This window comes from Eptesicus fuscus, chromosome 22 (genome assembly GCF_027574615.1).
Source record: "Eptesicus fuscus isolate TK198812 chromosome 22, DD_ASM_mEF_20220401, whole genome shotgun sequence".
NCBI classification, from domain to species: domain Eukaryota; kingdom Metazoa; phylum Chordata; class Mammalia; order Chiroptera; family Vespertilionidae; genus Eptesicus; species Eptesicus fuscus.
In genome coordinates this window covers 33,690,605-33,710,146 of record NC_072494.1, presented here as the reverse complement: position 1 = coordinate 33,710,146, position 19,542 = coordinate 33,690,605, and the positions used below count along the sequence as shown (strand labels likewise).

The window sequence follows — 19,542 nt, the reverse complement described above, 5'->3', positions numbered from 1 at the left end:
CGACTGCCAGTATAGGCCCGATCCCACCAGGGTGAGGGACACCCCCCCCAACCCCCCGTGCACGAATTTCGTGCACCGGGCCTCTAGTTATAATATAAGTGAATGAAGTAGACTTGGAGGAAAAGTCAGCTGGAAGCATGTATAGGCAGTTTTATTGACTGTAATTTAACTCCATCAAGTGAAAATATCCAATTAATAGTTAGAGAGAGAGAGCCTGCAAGGCACCTTGTGGAGTACCAAAAGATTAGGACATAGACCAGAGCTTTTTGACTGGTGTGCCACAAGAATTTTTAAAACATACAATACCTGACTATTTATTTGGGACACTGGCCTCTTTTCTCTTAGATTTTCAAATGAAAAAATAGCTACTACCAATACAATAATAGCCATTCCATGTGAATAGGTCAAAATTATACCAGTTTCTTGCCAGATTGGAAAAAAAAAAGAATATATATATATATTCTGGTGGGCGTGGCTTGGGCATAGTTAAGGTGCATTCTATTTGCATATTTGTCTATTATTAGGTAGGATATATATATAATAGACAAATATGCAAATAGAATTCACCTTCACTATGCCCAAGCCACGCCCACCAGCCAAGCCACGCCCACCAGTCAATCAGGGTGAGTATGCAAATCATCCCAACCAAGATGGCGGTTAATTTGCATATCAAGACAGCATAGAAAGAAGCCAAGAGCTGCAGAAGGGAGCAAAACTGTGGAGAAGCAAGCAAGCCAGGGGGAGGAGAAGGGAGGAGCAGAGGCAGGGCGGGGGAGAAGGAAGGAGAGCAGGCGGGCTGACAGAAAAGGGAGGAAAGCAGGCGGGGTCGGGGGAGAAGGAAGGAGAGCAGGCAGGGTAGGGTAGAGTGCAGCAGGAAGCCCTATTGCAGGAAACTTCCTGCAACGGGAACACGTGTGTGTGTGTGTGTGTGTGTGTGTGTGTGTGTGTGTGTGTGTGTGTGTATTTGGTGGCCCTCAGAATTTTAATAATTGTGTTATGTGTGCCATGAGATGAAACAGGTTGAAAATGGCTGACATAGGTTATTCTCAAAGAAGTTTTAGCTTCATTGAGAATCAAGATATAGAGAGAGAGGTGTCCAAGTACCACAGAAATAGAGTTATTCATGATCATTATAAGGAGAGTCCAGAGGGAGGAGAAAGTTCTGTGAATTACAGTCATCAGAGAACTCATCGAGGAGGGGTCTCCCTGAGCTATACCTAGGAAGATACTCTAATCTGGAGTATTCATAACATCAAAAACTTGCCTAGCTCTCACTTTGTTTCAGATGCCAGTTCACCTACTACTTACAGCAACCCCACAATGTATATACTTTTCGACAGATGAGGAATTTAAGAAAGAGAAACATTAAGGGTCTCTTCCTAGCTCAACAAGCAAGTCAGTATTGGAGCTGGGACTCGAATGCAGTCAGGTCAGCTCTTGGGCCAGATCGCTCTGCTCAGTAGTTGCCCTGACAGAGCAGAATGGCATGAGCAAGGACATAGATGTGACAGTGTGATGTACCTGCCAGAGGTAGTAATCACCAGATTGTCAGACAAGACAGGTTTGTTTGTTTGTATGTTATTATTTTTACAGATATATTTTTATTGTTTTCAGAGAGGAAGGGAGAGGGAGAGAGAGATATAGAACACCAACGTTAAGAAAGAATCATTGATCAGCTGCCTCCTGCATGCCCCCACTGGGGTTCGTGCCTGCAACCTGGGCCTGTGCCCTTAACTGCAATGTAACCCAGGACCCTTTAGTCCACAGGCCGACGCTCTATCCACTAAGCCAAACCAGCTAGGGCAGTGGTCGGCAAACCATGGCTCGTGAGCCACATGTGGCTAGCGAGCTGCGGTTTGCCGCTCTGTTGACTGATGAGTTTGCCAACTACTGAGCTAGAGAATGACAGGTTTATTTTAGTGCTTTGCTGAATGCCAATGTGAAGAATCTCTCCATTTCATTAAAGTGCAGATTCAGTTAACACATTCAATACTTGTCACTTCAGAAACTTCTCCCTGAAGCTAGTGTAGTGCAGAAAAACAAACATATAAAAATTTCGTCATTATTATGTGTTCTTGTTAAGTGGTAAAGAAAACAATCATCATTTCTTTTCTCATTTAGTTATTACGTACTTGGAACAAAAATTCTAAAATGTGAAGCCAATGAAACTGAAGTGATATGGAGTGGTGATCCACCAACTTGTGAAAGTAAGCACATTCTCTCTTTAGAATTTACAGCAGCAGTTCTCAAACTTTTTGGCCTGGGGACCCCTGTATGCGTTATAATTAACAAAGACAGCACAGAGCTTTTCTGCAGGTGGGTTAGTGCTACTGATATTTTTTACATTGGCATTAAAGCAGAGTTTTTAAATAATTATTTACTAATTCATTTTTATGAACAGTAATCTCAATACATGTTAACAAATGCAGCATATTTTTGTCCTAAGATCAAACATTTCCAAAACAGTGGGAAGAGTGTCATTGCTTTACATTTTTTCTAATCTCTTCAGTATCTCGCTTAATGGAAGACCTCCAGATTCATTCTGCGGCATTGTCAGACAGTCTGAAGCCACTGGAAAATCTCACTGTACACTCTAAGGATGACAGTGAGAAAAGACAAAATCGTGGTATACCTGTGAACCACTGACTCAGGAACCAGTCTAGCATTTCTCAACTAGCACTGAGTTTTCCTAACTCAAAAGTTTATTATCTCATTAAACTACCAGTGTCCCTTATGATTGGAAAAACTTAGCATAGTATTACAGATAAATACAAGTGTTTCATACAGGTATTGTTTATGGCTATTTAAGAAAATGGGTTTTATTCCAAAATTTTATTTTCCTATTTATGATTTGAATTGGGATAATACATTTTTTTATTATTATTTATGATTTTAATTGGGATAATACATTTTTATTATTAAACTAAGTTTCAAATGAATATTAGATTTGCAACTAGTTTGTAGAAATCAAATGATAATGAACTTATTGAATACAGTTCATAGGACATTACTAATGCTATCTGAATCTTTTACTTTTTCTTTTTCTTTTCCTGTCCTCTTTTTTCTCTTTTTAAGAGATTTTTTGTCAGCCACCTTTACATATACCAAATGGACACTTCACCAATAGCCACAAGCGTATATTTGAATATAACGAAACAGTTTCTTATAGTTGTAAGACTTCGACTGCAACAGATCATTATACACTTGTCGGAGAGAGGACGCTTATTTGTATTGGGCCTAACAAATGGAGTAGTAAGCCTCCTGTTTGTAAAGGTAATAACATTTGCATTTCTTTCCCTCTCATTTGTAAATACTGTGGAAAGATTTATGAACTTTTATTTTGTTTTTATTTTTTAAAATAAAATTTTATTGATTGCAGAGAGGAAGGGAGAGAGGAGAGAGAGATAGAAGCATCAATGATGATATAAGATAATTGATTGACTGCCTCCTGCCCTCGCCTTACTGGGGATAGAGCCTCCCACTCAGGTATGTGCCCTTGACTGGAATGGAACCTGGGACCCTTCAGTTTGCAGGTCGATTCTCTATCCACTGAGTCAAACTAGCTAGGGTGACTTACCAACTTTTAAATACATTGGCCAGTACTTAAAAAACAAAACAAAACAGAAAAAACCATCCATATGTTTTTCTCCCTGTTAAATAGTTTTTAATGTAACTGTTTATGTGTCAAATAATAAAAAATAATTGTATTTGTAGAGTCTCCCACTCTTCACCTCCCATGTTCTTGGCATTGTTGCTTATGCATTATTAATTACTATCTTTATGCATGTATTACATTTTTATTTATTTATTTTTTTTGGCTTGGGAGCATCAAAAAATCCAAGCTGGGTTTAAGGAAGTTTTTTTTCTTTTTCCTTAAATCTTAATTGTTGAGAGTATTACAAATATCCCCCTTTTTTGACTCCATTGCCCCCATTACCCAGTTTTCACCCCTCCTCAGGCTTTCACCACCCTAATTTTTTTGTCCATAGGTAATGCATAGCTACATATATAAAAGCCTAAGTGACCGGCTGACCAGCTGGTAGCTCTGATGCCCAATGACCATAGGGGGCAGATATGCCGACCAGTAGCTATGATGTGCACTGTCCACCAGGCGGCAGACATTCAAAGTGAGAGCTGCTGAGCTGCGGTGACTTGGCAGCTGCAGTTCTTGGGTGACGCACCTGGAACCAGAGAGGTGGGAGCCCTATTCTAGAGTGGGCCACCAGAGAACCACCCTCTTGCAATCCAGGACCCCTCACAGGATATTGCAGAGCTGGTTTCAGCCCAATCCCTACAGGCCAGGCCAAAGGACACAACTGGTACACAGATCTGTGCACTGGGCATCTAGCATGCATATAAATTCTTTGGTTGATCTCTTCCTGCCCACCTCCCCCCTTCCCTGTGAGATTCCTGAGTCTACTCCATGTTTTGATGCCTCTGTTCTATTTTATTCATGAATTTATTTTTTTCATTAGATTTCTTGTTCGTTTGATTTTATTTTTAGTTTTAATTGTTGATAGATAAACCTTTATTGTATTTCTTCTTATTCTTTTTTTATGTTTTTTCTTGTTGTTGTTGTTGTTGTTGTTGTTGTTGTTCTTCTTCTTCTTCTTCTTCTTCTTCTTCTTCTTCTTCTTCTTCTTCTTCTTCTAGAATATCCTTCAACATTTCATGTAATATTGTTTTGGTAGTGATGAATTCCATTACATTTTTTTCACTGGGAAGCACTTGATCTCACCTTCAATTCTAATTGATAGTTTGCTGGGTAGAGAGTAATCTTGGTTGTAGAACCTTGATTTTCATCACTTGGAATATTTCTTGCCACTCCCTTCTGGCCTGTAAAGTTTCTGTTGTGAAATCAGCTGATAGTCATATGCATGCTCCCTTGTAGGTAACTAACTACTTTTCTCTTGCTGCTTTTACGATTCCTTCTTTGTCTTTAACCTTTGGCACTTTAATTATGATGTATCTTGGTATGGGCCTCTTTGGGTTCCTCTAGTTTGGGACTCTCTGTTCTTTCTAGATTTGTACTAGTAAGTCCATTTATTTTCACCAGGTAGGGGAAGTTTTCTGTCAAACTAAAAATGTTATGGTTTAATATTTGGCAGAACACTTCCTTTTCAGAAATATTTAAGCCACTCTCTATGCTAATTTTTGTACATGAACTTTTATTGTATCTTATTTTAACATTTTAACCATTTTCAGTGTACATTTCAGTGGCATTCAGTATCTTCATATGGTTGTACCACCATAACTTCTATATATCCTAAACTGAAACATTATTCCCATTAAAAAACTACTCTCCATTTTCCTTCTCTCCCCAATCGTGGCAATGACTATTCAGTTTTCTATGAATTTGACTATTTTAGGTACCTCATAAAGTGGAAGCACTTCTGGCTTATTTCACTTAGCACAAAGTTTTTAAGATTCATCTACCTTGTAGCAAGTATCAGAAGTTTATTTCTTTTTGTAGTTGAGTAATATTCCATTGTCTGTTGTTTCCACCTCTTCTATTTATTTTTTAATCCATTCACCTGGTGATAGACACTTGGTTTGTTTCCAACTTTTGGCTATTCTGAATATGCTTCTCTGAAAATTGATATTTGCGTAACTGACGCCTATTTTCAATTTGCGGTGGTGGGGCAGTATATACCCAGAAAGAGCTGCTGGGCTATGTGTTTACTCTTTGAGGAGCAGCCATACTGTCTTCTATGGCAGCTGCACCATTTTACACGCCTACCCGTGACCCAACAAGATTCCAATTTCTCCACCGCTTTACCAATGGTTGTGTGTTGTTGTTTTTTATATACTAGACTTCCTAATATATATAGAGTAATATCTCATTATGGATTTATTTTCATGTTCTAATAACTAGTAATCATATTTTCATTTGGTTATTGGTGTTTTGTGTATCTCATCTGGGGAAATGTTTCTGCAAGTCCTTTGCACACTTTGATTTGGAGTTTTTTTCTGTCACTAAATGTAGGAGTTCTTTATGTGTTTTGTATATTAATCCCTTATCAGGTGTATTATTTGCAGATGTTTCCTCCTATTCTGTGGGTTGCCTTTTCACTCTATTTATAAGGACCATTGATAAAAGTTTTTGATTTTGCTGCCGTCCATCCAATTTATCTATTTTGTTGTTGTTGTTCTTGTCTTTGCTTTGGGTGACAAACCCATAAAATCATAGTCAGATCCAACATCATGAAGCTTGTCCTCTGTGTTCTTTGCTATGAATTTTAGAGTTTTATCTCTATGATCCACTTGGAGTTCATTTTTGTATATGTTGTAAGATAAGGATCCAACTTCATTCTTTTGTATGTAGAAATTCAGTTTTCAAAGAACCATTTGGTGAAAAGATTGCACTTCCCCCGTTGAGTGTTCTTAGCACCCTTCCATACAATCATTTGACTGTATATGCAAATGTGAGCTCTATAATCTATTGCATTGGTCTGTCTGTATTTATGCTATAGCACTGTGTTTTGATTATTGTAGCTTTTGAGTAAGTTTTCAAATCAGAAAATGGGAATTCTCGCAATTTTGTTCCTCCATTTCAAGCTTATCCTGGCTCTTCCTAGTCCCTTGAGGTTCCATATGAATTATATGTTGGATTTTCAATTTCCCCAAAATGCATATTCAAGATGGTGATGGGGATTGCATGTAATCTGTAGGTTGCTTTGTGTAGTATCAACATCTTAGCCATATCGTGTCTTCCAATGCATGAACACAGGATGTCATTTCATTTATTTATATCTTCTATTTCTTACAGCAGTGTTTCGTAGTTCAAGTGTAGGAGTCTTTCACCTCTTAGGTTAAATGTCTATTTAAGTATTTTATTTCTTTTTTATCCTCAACCAAGGATATGCTTATTTATTTGAAACAGATGGGAAGGGATAAACACAGAGGGAGGGAGAGATGGAGAGTGAGGATGAGAGAGAGAGAGAGAGAGAGAGAAGAGAGAGAGAGAGAGAGATGTAATTGGCTACGTCCTGTAGGAAAAACCCAGGACCTACATTATGTGCCCTGACCACGAATGAGCCCTGTCCTTTTGGTGTGTGACACTACAGACCAACTGAGCCACCACCCGTCAGGGCAGTATTTTACTCTTTTTTATGCTATTGTAAATAGAATTGTTTTCCTCCTTTCCTTTTTGGTTTGCTCATTGTTAGTATATACAAATGCAACTGATGTTTACTTGTTGATTTCATAGACTGCAACTTTGCCAAATTTATTTATCAGCTCCAACAGGTGAGTGTGCTTGTGTATGTGTGCAATCTCTAGTTTTCTACTTAAATAAACATGTCAGGTGGTTTTATTTCTTCCTTCCCAATTTGGATACTTTCTTTTCTTGCCAAATTGCTCTAATTATAAATTTTGATATTATGTTAAATAGAAACATCAGCCGAAACCGGTTTGGCTAAGTGGATAGAGCATCAGCCTTCGGACTCAAGGGTCCCAGGTTCCATTCCGGTCAAGGGCATGTACCTTGGTTGCGGGCACATCCCCAGTAGGGGGTGTGCAAGAGGCAGCTGATCGATGTTTCTCTCTCATTGATGTTCCTAATTCTCTATCCCTCTCTCTTCCTCTCTGTAAAAAATCAATAAAAAATATAAATAGAAACATCACACACAGTCATCCTGTCTCATTCCTGATTTTAAGGAGAAAACTTGCAGTCTTTCACCATTGAGTATGATGTTGCCTATGAGTATTTCATAAATGAGCCTTATTATGTTGAAATTTCTCAGCATTACAGAATAACCTCTAAATCATTTATTAATCTCTCCTGTATCTTTTAAATGTCAGTAGAATCACATTGATTCCATAGGCTAATATTGACGACACACTACTGATAAATTTGCAATCTGAACCGCAGAATATTTGCACAGGAAATGCTACTGGAGAGGAAGATGAATGCTGATAACTATAAATTTATAATTTAAAAATACATATTTTTAATTAATTTCAGAGAGGAAGGGAGAGGCAGAGAGAGATAGAAACATCAAAGAAGAGAAAGAATCATTAATCAGCTGCCTCCTGCACGCCCCCTACTGGGGATTGAGCTTGCAACCTGGGTATATGCCCTTGACCAGAAAGAATCAAACCCGAGACTCTTCTGTCTGCAGGCCAACACTCTATCCACTGAGCCAAACCAGCTAGGGCTGTAACTTTTTTTGTGACTAACACTCAGCTGCTTTTCTGCAGTTCTGGGTGGTAGTTGTCCGGCCATTTACTTATGGTTTGTATGTGGTTGTGAAAGGCAGCAAGTATAGGTGATTTCCTATGCCACCATCTTGGTTTCTCCATACATAAATTTTTAACCAAAATTATTGGTGCTCTCTCTTCAGTTTACTGTTGAAAGAATATTCAGGTTAATCTCAAAGAAACCAAAGCTAATAGGATGTTATTTAAAGCAAGCACAGCTCATCATCTAGTAATCTTGTGTCCTAAATCAGCGGGTAATATACAAGATGCCTTAATGAGCCAATTAATTGGGAGTTGTTTATTGTGCATGGTCCAGAGGGCGGTGTCTCTTCTAAATCTCTGAACAACACATACAGGAAGTTTCCCGTATTTATACTCTTAGTTTGCAGATATTACAAAGAGCTCTGTGTGAGTAATTGTTACAGACAGTTGTAACCTTGAATACATAATGAGTTAGTACTTGTCATAAGAATGTGAAAATCATTATCACTATTAGTCTATATTAGTCTATTACATTGGATGGCTAGCTTGCAAGGTCAGACAGTTAAGTTTATCTTTTTCTATTATTTGAACTAAAAACAAAGTCAGCCTATCTAATAACAGACAAATATGCAAATTGACCATACCTCTGACACACCCACAAGCCACGACCACAAGCCACGCTCACCATCCAATCAGAGCGAGCATGCAAATTAACCCATACCAAGATGGCTACAGCCACAGAGAGCAAGGTTTCCTAGGGAACAGAGGAAGCCAAGCTTTCTGCCTGCCCTTGCCAGGCCTAAGCCTCCACTCAAGCTACAAAGTTTCAATTATAGAAGGTAAACAAATTCAAACAAATGGTGGCAGAATGGACTTGAGAGAGCAGGCCAGGGTTGCCGCCAGCAACAGGGGAAGCAAAGCTTTCCCCACACCCTGGCCGGGCCCACCCGCTTAAGGCAACAAAGTTTCAATTATAACCCCAACACAAATGGCTGCCAGCCTCGGAGGGAGCAATTGTAGAAGGAAAATAAATTCCAGATATCAGGGCCTCCGCTTGGGTTGCCAGGGAATGTGGCTGGCCTGCAAACCACCATAGATCCCTCGCTCAGGCCACCCCACACCCCAAGGGAACCCCCACCCTGATCCGGGACACCCTTCAGGGCAAACCATCTGGCCCCCACCCCTGTACCAGGCCTCTATCCTATCTAATAAAAGAGTAATCTGCACATTGATCATCACTGCAACACACAATATAGCTGCCCCCATGTGGTCAAAGATCCTGCCCCCATGTGGACACAAGATGACCACCATAAGATAGCCAGCAGGAGAGGGCAGTTGGGAGGCACCAGGCCTGCAGAGGAGGGAAGTTGGGGGCAAACAGGCTGGCAGCGGAGTGGTTAAGGGGTGATCAAGCTGGCAGGCAGAAGCGGTTAGGGGCAATCAGGAAGGCAGGCAGGCAAGCAGTTGGGAGCCAGCAGTCCTGGATTGTGAGAGGGCAGTCGGACATCCCTCCAGGAGTCCCAGATTGGAGAGGGTACAGGCTGGGCTGAGGGACAATCCCCCTCCGTGCACGAATTTTGTGCACCGGGCCTCTAGTTTTATAGAATAAGAGACTGTCTTAAAGTGACAGGGTTTACAATGACAGAGTTTACAAGACAAGGGATTATTTAACAATAGCAAAGAATTGAAAGCAGTAGTTTTGTTTTTTTTTTTAAATATATTTTATGGATTTTTTTACAAAGAGGAAGGGAGAGGTATAGAAAGCTAGAAACATCGACCAGCTGCCTCCTCACACCCCCTACCGGGGATGTGCTCGCAACCAAGGTACATGCCCTTGACCGGAATCGAACCTGGGACCTTTCAGTCTGCAGGCCGACGCTCTATCCACTGAGCCAAACCAGTTTTGGCTAAGCAGTAGTTTTTTTATACAAGATGGAGGTGACTATGTTTCAGTAAAAGCATGGCACAATCACTTAAAATCTCACCAAGGACTTTGCATTTATTCTGTATAACCTGCCTGCTGCCAGGCCATAATCCATGGCTGGTAGAAAAGAAAATACTTTACTTTCATGTTCTTATTCTCTCAGCAAAAGATGCCTGTGGTGAAGCACCAAGATACCAAACTATGAAACCCAAGTTTGGTTTTGGAGTCATTCATACTACTGGGGGCACAGTGGAATATGTGTGTTGCCCAGGATTCAAGCCTATTGTTCCTTTAAATTCCCTCTTTACTGTTTGTCAGGATGATGGCACATGGGCACCTGCTCTCCAGGAGGGTTGTACAAGTAAGTACACAAAATTTTTTATTTTTATTGCTCTAAAAGGTATCATACATTTTAGACTGCATATTCTACTATTACCATGACGGTTTTCTGAGATGGATATAGATTTTAGGTAGCAATATATTTTTTTAGGCTTTGAAGATCTCCAGGAAATTTTTTTAATTTGGACATTGATTCTCTGGGTAAATGTGAATCTTTACCAGTTAACTACCAAGCGTCCAAAATGAAAACCATCCCAACACAGCACAATATTTTGAATTTAATTTAAAAATCAATTTGCAATGAATATTATAAAAATAAATATATTACTCACAACTCGGGTGTTCTAGAATATTTTCAGCTGAAAATTCTCATGAAAAAAGTTGTTAAAGTTGGTCAGGGCTGCCACATAGTGAAAACATTTTTTATAGACGCATGTGGCCTGGGGGAAGGTCTGCAGCTGGCGTCTACAGACGCTTATGGTGCATAATGGGTTAAGTTTGGCCCTTAGCAGCAACATGGATGGAGCTTGAGAATATTATGTTAAGTGAAATGAGTCAGTCAGAAAACATTAAGGACCAGATGTACGTAAAACTGGAACTCATAGACACAGACAACAGTTGGGTGGTTACCAGAGGGAAGGGTGGGTGGTCGCAGGGGTAGTCATTAGTAAAGGGGACTAAGTATATGTGGAAGATGATTTGATTTTGGGTGGTGGGCACACACCCAAATAAAGTAATATAGATCATGTGTCATAGATGTGTACACTTGAAGCCTATGTAAGCTTATGAGCCAATGTCACCCCAAGAAATGCAATAACAATAAATAAGAAAGTGTTCCCATCAGTTTAATAGCACAATGTAGAATTTTTATTTTGATTCCAATCTATTTTGACATTGCATAAAACAGCAAATTTGACATTTTTCTTTTAGTAATGTCATGTTCAAAGCTACAAGAACCCCCAAATGGCAAACTAGTCTACTATAATGGAACTACCCAGTTTGGTTCACAAGTTCAGTATGTTTGTACTGATGGGTAAGTAAGCTGCTCCTTGGAGGAAGAAGGTAAACATTGCTGGTTCCATTTTTGGTTTGGTTCTCTTCTTAAGCATTTCCATTATGTTGATTTCATCTTGCTGTCTGTGGAACAAGTTGTACTTACAGCCAATCAACCCTTGGGCTTTTTATGGAGACTGAAAAGATGTGCAGTGAATAGAAAAAAAATTTAACTTGAAGGAAAGCAAAATTGTATCATATGATAAGTAACAATAAGCCTATCATAGTCATTAAAAAGGTAGTAATCCTGGTGACATGGTCCTACATTAAATTATAAGAGGCAGGAGGGAGGGAAAGAGAGACAGGGGAGTTCATCACTTAACCACCCATCGCTGTTGTTGCTGGTCGCCATCTGCAGGGTAATGGGTGGGATGCTTTGGCCCTGCTCACACTCACCTTGGCCTGGCACCACCCACTCACCTCCTCTACCATCTGGCTGTGGTTCTGTTCTCGTGGGGCCCATCAGGGCTGGCAGTGCCTCCACTGCTGCTAGCTCACAGTGCCACATCACCGACACCTGCCTTTTTTCGTGCCTCCCTCTGGTGGTAATTGCACATCATAGCAAGCAGTCGAACTCCCAGTAGAGGGGACAATTTGCATATTTTATTATATACGACTAGAGGCCTATAGCATGAAATCGTGCACTGGCCCTCTAGTCCTATATAATGAAATATCAGGTCTAAACCAGCAGTTGGACATACCCCTCACAATCCAGGACTGCTGGCTCCTAACTGTGCACCTGTCTGCCTGCAATATTGCCCCTAAACGCTTCTGCCTGCCAGCCTGATTGCCCCCTAACCACTCCCCTGCTGGCCTGATTGATGCCTATCTGCTCCCCTGTCAACCTGATCACCCCCAACTGCCCTCTCCTGCTGGCTTGTTCACCCCCAACTGCCCTCCCTTGCTAACCCGATCACCCGCAACTGCCTTCCCCTGCTGGTTTGTTCACCCCCAACTGCCCTCCACTGCTAGCCTGATTGCCCAATATTGCCCTCCCATGTGAGCCTGATCACCCACAACTACCCTCCCCTGCTGGCCTGTTTGCCCCCAACTGCCCATCATCTTACGGTGGCCATCTTGTGATGGCCATCTTGTGGCAACCATATTGTGGTGGCCATCTTGTGATGACATGAGGGTGTCACGCGAGGGTGCAAGGACAGCATAGGCTTTTATTAGTATAGATATTTTCTTGCAGTATGTGAAATATCCTATCTAATAAAAGGATAATATGCAAATTAACCATCACTGCATCACAAAGATGTCAGCATCCATAGCTACAAGATGGTGGTGCCCAGTGCTCTGCTCAGCCTTGCTAAAGTCCCCCATCCTGGGAATGCTGAGAGCAAGCAGCATTCTTGCTTTGTTCCTGCGGCAATGGAGGGCCTCTGGGCCATGGGCACCGTGAGCGACCACTAGAGGGCTTGCTTCATTGCTACAGTGATGCCCCAGCCATGGAGGGCCTTTGGGGGATGGGGAGGCCAGCCTGAAGCCTCCATGGCTGAGCGCAGGCCCAAAGAGGAGATGGCAGGCCCGCCTGCCTCGGAAGCAGCACAGGTCCCTCCAGGATCTGGCGGGAGCCGCATGAGTGGAAGGAGTGCGGATCCCTGTGGCATGCTGCAGTTCCTGCTGGCTCCTGGGAAAGCAGCGAGGGGCCTACTGTGTGCGCTATTGCGCGATGGGCAACAACTTAAAATATAATGTGCTTCATGTCTCTTATAACATTTTCTGATTCAAACTCTATTTTGCCTGGATGAGTATAGCCACCCTCTCTTGGTTACCATTTGCCAGGAAGATCTTTTTTCCATCCTTTCATTTTGAACTTATTGGTGTCTTTGAATCTCAAGTGAGTCTCCAGTAGACAGAATAGAGTGGGGTCTTTTGTTGTTATCCATTCTGCCTTTTCATTGTAGAATGTAATCCATCTAAGTTTAAAGTAACTACTGACAAGGAGGGAGCTGTTTGTTTTCTTAAAGCTTTTCCCCCCCTTTTTGCACATTCCTATTTTCTTGGCTACTTGATTTTTCTAATAAAGTGTTGGAATACCTTTCTCATTTCCTTCGTGTGTATTCTGTAGTGATTTTGTCTCTAGTTCCCATGTGAATTCCACTTAACATCTTAGAGTTATAACACTACAAATTGAACTTATTCCAACTTAAATTCAGGCGAGATCGGGCGCGTTCAGGGTGGTATGGCCGTAGACCCAACTTAAATTCAATAAATTCCAATAATGAATGCTTATCAGCTCCATCCTCATCCATTTGGGTTGTTAGTGTCACAACAACCCAAATTTCAATTTTAATAATTGAAATCCTGGCTTCTACGCTATTTATTTTCATTGTATGCTGTGTTTCTTAATTTACATAGAAGATAAATATGCATTTACAAACCATTGTTACAATAAGACTAGCTTTAATAATTGCCCTAGTATATACCTAGAGTGAGATGTTGATCCATATGGCATGACTTACCAAAACCAAACAACATGGGTTCGGCAGCCTGCTGCAATGAATGTCAAATTGGTGACGCAGGTGCTGATGGAAAAGGAAAGAGTTTTTATTCAAGTGCCTGAGACCAGGAACTTCCATCAAACACCACCCCTACCCCCTTTCTTGCTCAGGCCCTCAGTTCTTATATAGTTAGGGAGGGGAGGGCTTTATTTTCTATCCAATTATCTTGCTAACTTTTGGCACACTTGTGCCTGTCCCTTCATATTTATAGTTTTTGGTGTGCTTAGTGTAAGAATCTCTCCCTATACCAACTTGGCTAATGGGCAAGACTCCGTAGCACTAGGACTGACTGTCCAGATCATATTATTTACTCTCTTGTGTACTTTAGGACAGCCTTGAACTTTTATTGTAGGTGAGGTATGCGGTAACAAATTCTCTTAACTTTAATTTTTGGAAAACCTTAATATTTCCCTCATTTCTGCAGCACAGTTTTACTGTGGAGAGGTTGAGCTTGTTTTTATTTGTGTCTGTTATTCAATGTCTTCTGGCCCCCAAGTTCCTGTTGGGATCTCTTCTAACTATTTAACCTCTTTTTCTTAGATTTAGCTTTGACATTCTCAGTGGTATCACTGGGCTCAACCTGGAGAGCGATGGTCTTGCCCATCAGGGTACTCACAAATGCCCGCCTCTCTGCAGCTGCCACTCAGCTGCCCCATGAAGGAAAAGAGGACTATGGAACTGGAAACTGCAGATCTGTGCCAAGAGGGCCTGCGAAATATGTACATGCAGTTTCTCTGAGTATTTTAGAGTATTTTGTCTAGTACATGTTCACTCAGGGCTTTTTCAGGAATAGTTTTTGTTGGTTTATGTTTTCCATTGAATGGGTCATACTTTCCTATTACTTTGTATGCCTTATAAATTCTTGTTGAAGTGGACATTGGAATCTAATACTGAGGTAACTCTAAATATCAAATTCTCACCAATTCCTAGGGTTTATTGTGTTATGTTATTGTTTTGTTTTTTATTGTTATTGTTGAAGCGTGTCTCCTTGCTGAAGATCAACTGCGCCTTCTAATGGGCATGTGCATGCCCTCTACTTGTCCCTGAAAGGTTCAGGGTTGGGCCGGGTCATACAAAATGGATTTGGGGTTCAGTGTCATCAAAATAATATTTTGCAAGTGGTCTGACTCGAGAACGAGTCAGTGGTGAATTGGGGAGGAAGCAGGCATTTTATGCGCTCAGGGAGAGCTGCAGATGGGGCTTCGGCTTGACCCAGGTATCAGGACCGTACACCCGTGTAGTTTCACGACCTTGCCCTTTGTCCTTCTGCTGGCTCCAGATGTCCTTTCTCGGGGCGCTGTGCAGGGGTTATTGTCTTCAGGAATCTATACTAATAAAAGGTAATATGCTAATTACACTGGGCATCTTCTGGACCTCCTTCTGGACAACGCCATGGTGGCAGGTGCTGAGGCAGAGGTGATTAGGGACAATCAGACCGGCAGGGGAGACAGTTAGTGGCGACCAGGTGAGCAGGAGAGCAGTTAGGGGGCGATATGGCTGGCAGGTGTGCCATTAGGGGAATCAGGCCAGCATTCAGAAGTGGTTAGGGGTGATCAGGCAGGCTGGCAGGTGAGCACTTAGGAGACGGCGGTCCTGGATTACAGTCAGATTTCTGAGGGTTGCCGGATTGGAGAGGTTGCAGGCCGGGCTGAGGGACACCCCTCCCATGCACAAATTTCATGCACCAAGCCTCTAGTTTCTCTAAGATAACCATTTAAGGGGAGAATGTTTGTGCCAGGTTTAGGCTAGCAGAATGAGCTTTCTTTTATTAGCCCCTACTAAAGTAGAGCCCTGTATCTTGATTCACCTTCTCAGTCTCCATATATGCAGTTGGTATTTAAATTCACAATGTATATTGTCAGTCTCCTGAAAGGAGAAAAGTGATAAATGAAGGATGGAGCAATGATCTCTGGATCTGTGATTTCCCTGGAAGGATGGTCTTGCAACTTTGGGGGAGGTGTGACAACAATGCTGCCAGCACCTGTCTGCCTCTCTGTGATCATAAACAACAGTCAATTATGCGAGCACAGATCCCAAAGGACGTGGTCTTTTTTGGTCACCCTGGGCCCCTCAGGCTGCTTATAAGCTGTCCAAAGGACACATGCACAACTGCCTGCTGTGGGAGTGGGATGGAAACTGCCACTGTGCGAACAGCTGAAATTCACCAATTATCCTGCATTTTACCTTTCCACGAATTTTCATGCAAGATGCAAGCTTTCAACAGACACCAGAATTCCAAAACAGTGACATCAGGCAAATTCTAGCAAAGAATTTTTGTCTATTTGAGAAGACATATTTTTGGTGCTTCCTACCCTGCCATCATTCCAGAATTCTCTCCTAATACATCCTACCTAATAAAGGAGTAATATGCAAATTGACCCTAACTCCACTACACCCACCAGCCACGCCCACCAGCCAATCAGGAGCAAATATGCAAATAAACCCAACCAAGATGGCTACAGCCACAGAGAGCAGGAGGGAGGCTTGGGTTTCCCCAATAACAAAGGAAGCCAAGCTTTCTGCCTGCTGTTGATGGCCTAAGCCTCCACTCAAGGCTACAAAGTTTTAATTATAGAAGGTAAACAAATCCAAACAGAAATGGCGGCAGCCACTGAGCTGGAAAGAGCAGGAGGCAAGGGTTGCCCCCGGCAATGGAGGAAGCAAAGCTTCTGCAGCGCTGGCTGGCCTAGGCCTCCACTCTAGGCTACAAAGTTTCAATTATAGAAAATGCACAAACCCCAAAAGAAATGGCTGCCGGCCACAGAGCGAACAGGAAGCTTGGCTCTGCTGCAGGCTACAAAGTTTCAATTGTAGAAGATACATAAATCCCAGATACCAGGGCCTCTGCTTGGGTCACCAGGGGGTGTGGCCAGCCTGCAAACCACCACAGGCCCTTCACCCAGGCCGCCCCACAACCCAAGGGAACCCTCATCCTGATCCGGGATACCCTTCAGGGCAAACCAGCTGGCCCCCACCCATGCACCAGGCCTCTATCCTATCTAATAAAAGAGTAATATGCAGATTGACTATCACTCCAACACACAATATGGCTGCCCCCATGTGGTCAAAGATCCTGCCCCCATGTGGACACAAGATGGCCACCACAAGATGGCCAGCAGGGGAGGGCAGTTGGGAGGCACCAGGCCTGTAAGGCAGGGCAGTTGGGGGCAATCAAGCCTGCAGGGGAGGGCAGTTAGGGTTGGCCAGGCCAGCAGAGGAGGGAAGTTGGGGGCGACTGGGCCTGCAGGGAAGGGCAGCTGGGTGGGACCCAGGACTGCAGGGGAGAGCATTTGGGGGGGACCAGGCCTAAAGGGGAGGGCAGTTAGGGGTGACCAGGCGTAAAGGGGAGGGCAGTTAGGGGCAAACACGCTGGCAGGGGAGCAGTTAGCCATCAATCAGGCTGGCAGGGGAGTGGTTAGGAGGTGATCAAGCTGGCAAGCAGAAGTAGCTATGGGCAATCAGGAAGGCAGGCAGGCGAGCAGTTGGGAGCCAGCAGTCCTGGATTGTGAGAGGGATGTCCGACTGCCAGTATAGGCCCGATCCCACCAGGGTGAGGGACACCCCCCCCCCAACCCCCTGTGCACGAATTTCATGCAACGGGCCTCTAGTTATAATATAAGTGAATGAAGTAGCCTTGGAGGAAAAGTCAGCTGGAAGCATGTATAGGCAGTTTTATTGACTGTAATTTAACTCCATCAAGTGAAAATATCCAATTAATAGTCAGAGAGAGAGAGCCTGCAAGGCACCTTGTGGAGTACCAAAAGATTAGGACATAGACCAGAGCTTTTTGACTGGTGTGCCACAAGAATTTTTAAAACATACAATACCTGACTATTTATTTGGGACACTGGCCTCTTTTCTCTTAGATTTTCAAATGAAAAAATAGCTACTACCAATACAATAATAGCCATTCCATGTGAATAGGTCAAAATTATACCAGTTTCTTGCCAGATTGGAAAAAAAAAAAGAATATATATATATATATATATATATATACATATATATATATATATATATTCATCCTACCTAATAATAGACAAATATGCAAATAGAATGCACCTTCACTACGCACAAGCCACGCCCACCAGCCAAGCCACGCCCACCAGTCAATCAGGGTGAGTATGCAAATCACCCCAACCAAGATGGCGGTTAATTTGCATATCAAGACAGTATAGAAAGAAGCCAAGAGCTGCAGAAGGGAGCAAAACTGTGGAGAAGCAAGCAAGCCAGGGGGAGGAGAAGGGAGGAGCGGAGGCAGGGCGGGGGAGAAGGAAGGAGAGCAGGTGGGCTGACGCAAAAGGGATGAAAGCAGGCGGGGTCGGGGGAGAAGGAAGGAGAGCAGGCAGGGTAGGGTAGAGTGCAGCAGGAAGCCCTATTGCAGGAAACTTCCTGCAACGGGAACACTAGTGTGTGTGTGTGTGTGTGTGTGTGTGTGTGTGTGTGTGTGTATTTGGTGGCCCTCAGAATTTTAATAATTGTGTTATGTGTGCCATGAGATGAAACAGGTTGAAAATGGCTGACATAGGTTATTCTCAAAGAAGTTTTAGCTTCATTGAGAATCAAGATATAGAGAGAGAGGTGTCCAAGTACCACAGAAATAGAGTTATTCATGATCATTATAAGGAGAGTCCAGAGGGAGGAGAGAGTTCTGTGAATTACAGTCATCAGAGAACTCATCGAGGAGGGGTCTCCCTGAGCTATACCTAGGAAGATACTCTAATCTGGAGTATTCATAACATCAAAAACTTGCCTAGCTCTCACTTTGTTTCAGATGCCAGTTCACCTACTACTTACAGCAACCCCACAATGTATATACTTTTCGACAGATGAGGAATTTAAGAAAGAGAAACATTAAGGGTCTCTTCCTAGCTCAACAAGCAAGTCAGTATTGGAGCTGGGACCTGAATGCAGTCAGGTCAGCTCTTGGGCCAGATCGCTCTGCTCAGTCGTTGCCCTGACAGAGCAAAATGGCATGAGCAAGGACATAGATGTGACAGTGTAATGTGCCTACCAGATGTAGTAATCACCAGATTGTCAGACAAGACAGGTTTGTTTGTTTGTATGTTATTATTTTTACAGATATATTTTTATTGTTTTCAGAGACGAAGGGAGAGGGAGAGAGAGATAGGAACACCAAAGATAAGAAAGAATCACTGATCAGCTGCCTCCTGCATGCCCCCACTGGGGTTCGTGCCTGCAACCTGGGCCTGGGCCCTTAACTGCAATGTAACCCAGGACCCTTTAGTCCACAGGCCGACGCTCTATCCACTAAGCCAAACCAGCTAGGGCAGTGGTCGGCAAACCATGGCTCGTGAGCCACATGTGGCTCGCGAGCCGCAGTTTGCCGCTCTGTTGACTGATGAGTTTGCAGACTACTCAGCTAGAGCATGACAGGTTTATTTTAGTGCTTTGCTGAATGCCAATGTGAAGAATCTCTCCATTTCATTAAAGTGCAGATTCAGTTAACACATTCAATACCTGTCAAGTGCAGATTCAGTTAACACATTCAATACCTGTCATTAGAAACAACTTCTC

At 42.6% G+C, this 19,542-nt stretch overlaps 1 protein-coding gene across 1 annotated transcript in view; it reads left to right on the top strand.

The window, feature by feature from the left end:
- LOC129148000 (complement receptor type 1-like) overlaps positions 1 to 19,542 on the top strand; it is a 110,525-nt gene that overhangs the window by 16,760 nt on the left and 74,223 nt on the right. The window contains exons 4-7 of the mRNA XM_054712228.1: positions 2,122 to 2,207; positions 3,076 to 3,273; positions 10,272 to 10,469; positions 11,378 to 11,480. Coding sequence (XP_054568203.1) covers positions 2,122 to 2,207; positions 3,076 to 3,273; positions 10,272 to 10,469; positions 11,378 to 11,480 — 585 coding nt within the window. The remainder of the gene's footprint in view (positions 1 to 2,121; positions 2,208 to 3,075; positions 3,274 to 10,271; positions 10,470 to 11,377; positions 11,481 to 19,542) is intronic.